This window comes from Panicum hallii, chromosome 2 (genome assembly GCF_002211085.1).
Source record: "Panicum hallii strain FIL2 chromosome 2, PHallii_v3.1, whole genome shotgun sequence".
NCBI lineage: Eukaryota > Viridiplantae > Streptophyta > Magnoliopsida > Poales > Poaceae > Panicum > Panicum hallii.
The window spans coordinates 35,817,424-35,820,468 of NC_038043.1; the positions used below are offsets into that span (position 1 = coordinate 35,817,424).

The 3,045-nt window shown below is 46.1% G+C and overlaps 1 protein-coding gene across 2 annotated transcripts; it reads left to right on the top strand.

Moving 5' to 3' along the window:
• Positions 1-244: 244 nt before the first annotated feature.
• On the top strand, positions 245-2,280 carry LOC112882554 (methylsterol monooxygenase 1-2-like). Of its 2 annotated transcripts, none has more exons than XM_025947633.1 (5): positions 245-625; positions 812-1,134; positions 1,252-1,399; positions 1,520-1,552; positions 1,642-2,280. In XM_025947633.1, exons 1-5 carry the CDS (start codon positions 290-292, stop codon positions 1,675-1,677), a joined length of 876 nt encoding a protein of 291 aa, XP_025803418.1. In that variant the 5' UTR covers positions 245-289; the 3' UTR covers positions 1,678-2,280. The 2 variants fall into 2 exon arrangements, with proteins under 2 accessions (XP_025803418.1, XP_025803419.1); XM_025947634.1 differs by having other exon boundaries at positions 1,645-2,280.
• Positions 2,281-3,045: the final 765 nt, after the last annotated feature.

Sequence of the window (3,045 nt, forward strand, 5' to 3'; positions counted from 1 at the left end):
TGGCATAGCGAACTGCCGACCATAGTAATTATTTTGGGACCTCTTTCCCATTACAAATATATTGCTCTTTTCACCGAGGACATGTTTTAATACATATTGCAAGTATACCTAGGTAGACTTTTATGTGTAATAAAATGAAATATATATTTTACGGTGTTAGCTCGCCCCGCAAGTCTGAGAGCAAACCATCTGCTATAAAGACCTGAGCATGTATTTCCGTCTGCCACTCTTATCCAGGAGTAAGTGTACTCAGGTGTGTGTAGTGTGTAGGTCATCCGATTCGCCGGAGATGATCCCTTACGCGACGGTAGAGGCGGCGGAGGCCGCGCTGGGGCGAGGCTTGACATGGGCGGAGGCCGCGTGGTTCTGGCACTCAGGGTCGACGCCGGACTATTGCCTCTACTTCGAGAGCCTCGTCATCCTCCTCGCCGCCTACTCTCTAACGCCACTTCCCCTTGCCCTGATCGAGCTCTATGCGCCGGCGAAGCTGACCACGCCCTACAAGCTGCAGCCCCAGGTGCGTCTGTCGCCGGCTGCCTTCCTCCGCTGCTACAAGGACACAGCGCGCGTCTTGGTGCTCCTCACCATTGGCCCCCTCCTGTACCTCCCGTACCCTATCGTCAAGGTCCACACACACATACAAATCTTGCATCCAACGTGCTATTATTTTAGTTCCATTCAATTATTCTTCATTACATCGAATATAATGCTGAGTATCAACATGCATGACATGCTATCAGTAAATATTAGTACAAGTTCGTCATAAACTGCAAATATGAGAGAATCACACATTGTAAAATACGACGATCAGATCGCCGGCATCCGGACGGGGCTGCCGCTGCCCTCGCTGGGGGAGGTAGCAGCACAGCTAGTGGTGTACATGCTTGTTGAGGACTACCTGGGCTACTGGCTCCACCGCCTCCTCCACTGTGGGTGGGCCTACGACAAGATCCACTATGTCCACCACGAGTACCCAGCACCCATGGGATTTGCCGCGGCACACTCTCACTGGGTCGAGCTGCTCATCCTCGGCTTCCCGGCATTCATTGGCACGGTTGTCGTGCCATGCCATATGTCCACCTTCTGGCTCTGGTTCGCTATCCGTGGCGCCGTGGCCATTGACACTCACTGCGGGTAAATAGTTGAATTGTTTTCACCCCCTAGCTAGGTTATGTAAGTCAATAGGTAGCTAAACTAACTGTTCTAGGTGAACATGGTATCCTGAACGTGGTCATGTTGTTTGAATTGCAGTTTCGATTTCCCATTCAGCCCGTCAAAGCTTATCCCGTTCTACGGAGGCGCAGAATGCCACGACTTGCATCACTTTGGAGGAAGATGGAGCCAGTGCAACTTCGCTCCGTTTTTTAAGATTTGTGACTATATATATGGGACAAATAAAGTATGTTATTAATTAGTAATTTATTCGGAGCAAGTTTTAGCATGATCTATACATTAAACCTTGCACAGCAGCAACAGGTGGAAGTTTGTAACTGATGCATCAAACCTTGTTTCGTTTCAGGGTTACAGGCACAATAAGGCAAGCCTAATGAAGGTATATTCATAGTTTTGACATCTTACTCCGTTCTGAAATATACTACGAAAATCAATAAAATGACAAACCACGAATCTCAAATTTTCCAGCAGAAGGATACGGCAAATATTACAGTCGAGAAATGAAACGAAGGTTTGATGGATGGATACAAAAGTTGGAAACAAGACTAGAGAGTATCTGAATTGCTAACTGAAAGACCGCCTCTCCTATACGGATATACCATGTATCAAGACGTTGACAGCAGGTCAGATCCATATCCCGATGTATCAGTCCGAAACACGTGCGGTCCAATAATGCAAAATGAATACATTTACCATTGGCTCTGCGAAGCAGCTCAGAAATAATCTCTCTCGAGTTCTCCCTAGGCACAGGACAGAAACGGCAAAAAAAATTTCTGGATTTTCTGGGCGCTGATTTTTCTGGGTTTACTCTGTCCCCTTTGCCCCCAGCTCAAGTATACATAACTCGGCCCAATGCAAGTCTTCGAGGTCACCGGTGGCAGCTGGGTGTAACAACCATCCGATTTGTACTCTATTTAAACGAACCGCCGGTCATTTCCATTAAAAGGAGAGCTAGCACATGCTTGTCCAAAAGTGGGCAACATGCTAACCCACATCTAGAGTCTTCGTGAACCGATACATGCTTGCCACGTGCTCAAGAAATAAGCACATGTACCATATACAAAGCACATGTATAAGAACCATAGAAAGCAAATAATTTTAAGATTACTGGCTTCAAAGTACTAGTTCATAGGAGGGTTCAAATTAAGTGTGCCCACATCGACCCCGCTATCAATTCCTCTTCACCCCCACCCCCTCGTTCTTCCTGTGCTAGCCACGCTTGAAACAAGCCCCGGACGGCCGTTTTCAGCCAAGTCCGGTGAGGCCGCTGCCGCGCGCCGCCATATCACACCCGGTTTAGGAAAGGTAACCGAATGCATCCCATATGTGCGTCAGGATCAAGTTCCGCACATACAGTAGACGTCACAAGCGAATATCCGAAGCAATGCATTAACGAAAAAGAGTATAATAGTACTTTATTACATGACCGACAGTCTTAATCTTAAACGAATTAAATAAATATCGATAAAATAGCAGCGGACTTCAACTTCACAGGCAGTTGACGGAGAGACATACGCCTAGAATTCTCCAATATCTTCAGGAAACTCCGGACAAATGTCTTGTTCTGAGCAGCATTGGTTTTAATAAAGAAGCGTGAGTACACTTATGGTTGGTACTCAGCAAGTGGAGGGAATATTATGACATGCAAGACCAAATCAAGGAAAAGCTGACATGGTTTGACTGCGATAAGCATTTTTAGTTGGTCGAGTTTTAATTAGGCAAGCATTAGCTAAATGTAAGTATATACCAGCCCTTAAATAAACTATCTGGGGTGAATCAATCAGCAACACAGAGATAAAAACTGACAGAACCAATGATTTAGATCATCTTTAAGTTTAATTATCATGTGAGGGTCCAAGCCGCTCTTAACCG

Excerpts from the sequence above, each read along its gene's own strand:
- LOC112882554 (XM_025947633.1), top strand. The coding sequence starts at position 290 with ATGATCCCTTACGCGACGGTAGAGGCGGCGGAGGCCGCGCTGGGGCGA. Across the intron at positions 1,135-1,251 it reads GCCATTGACACTCACTGCGG|TTTCGATTTCCCATTCAGCC; the intron begins GTAAATAGTTGA and ends TTTGAATTGCAG. Across the intron at positions 1,553-1,641 it reads ATAAGGCAAGCCTAATGAAG|CAGAAGGATACGGCAAATAT; the intron begins GTATATTCATAG and ends CAAATTTTCCAG.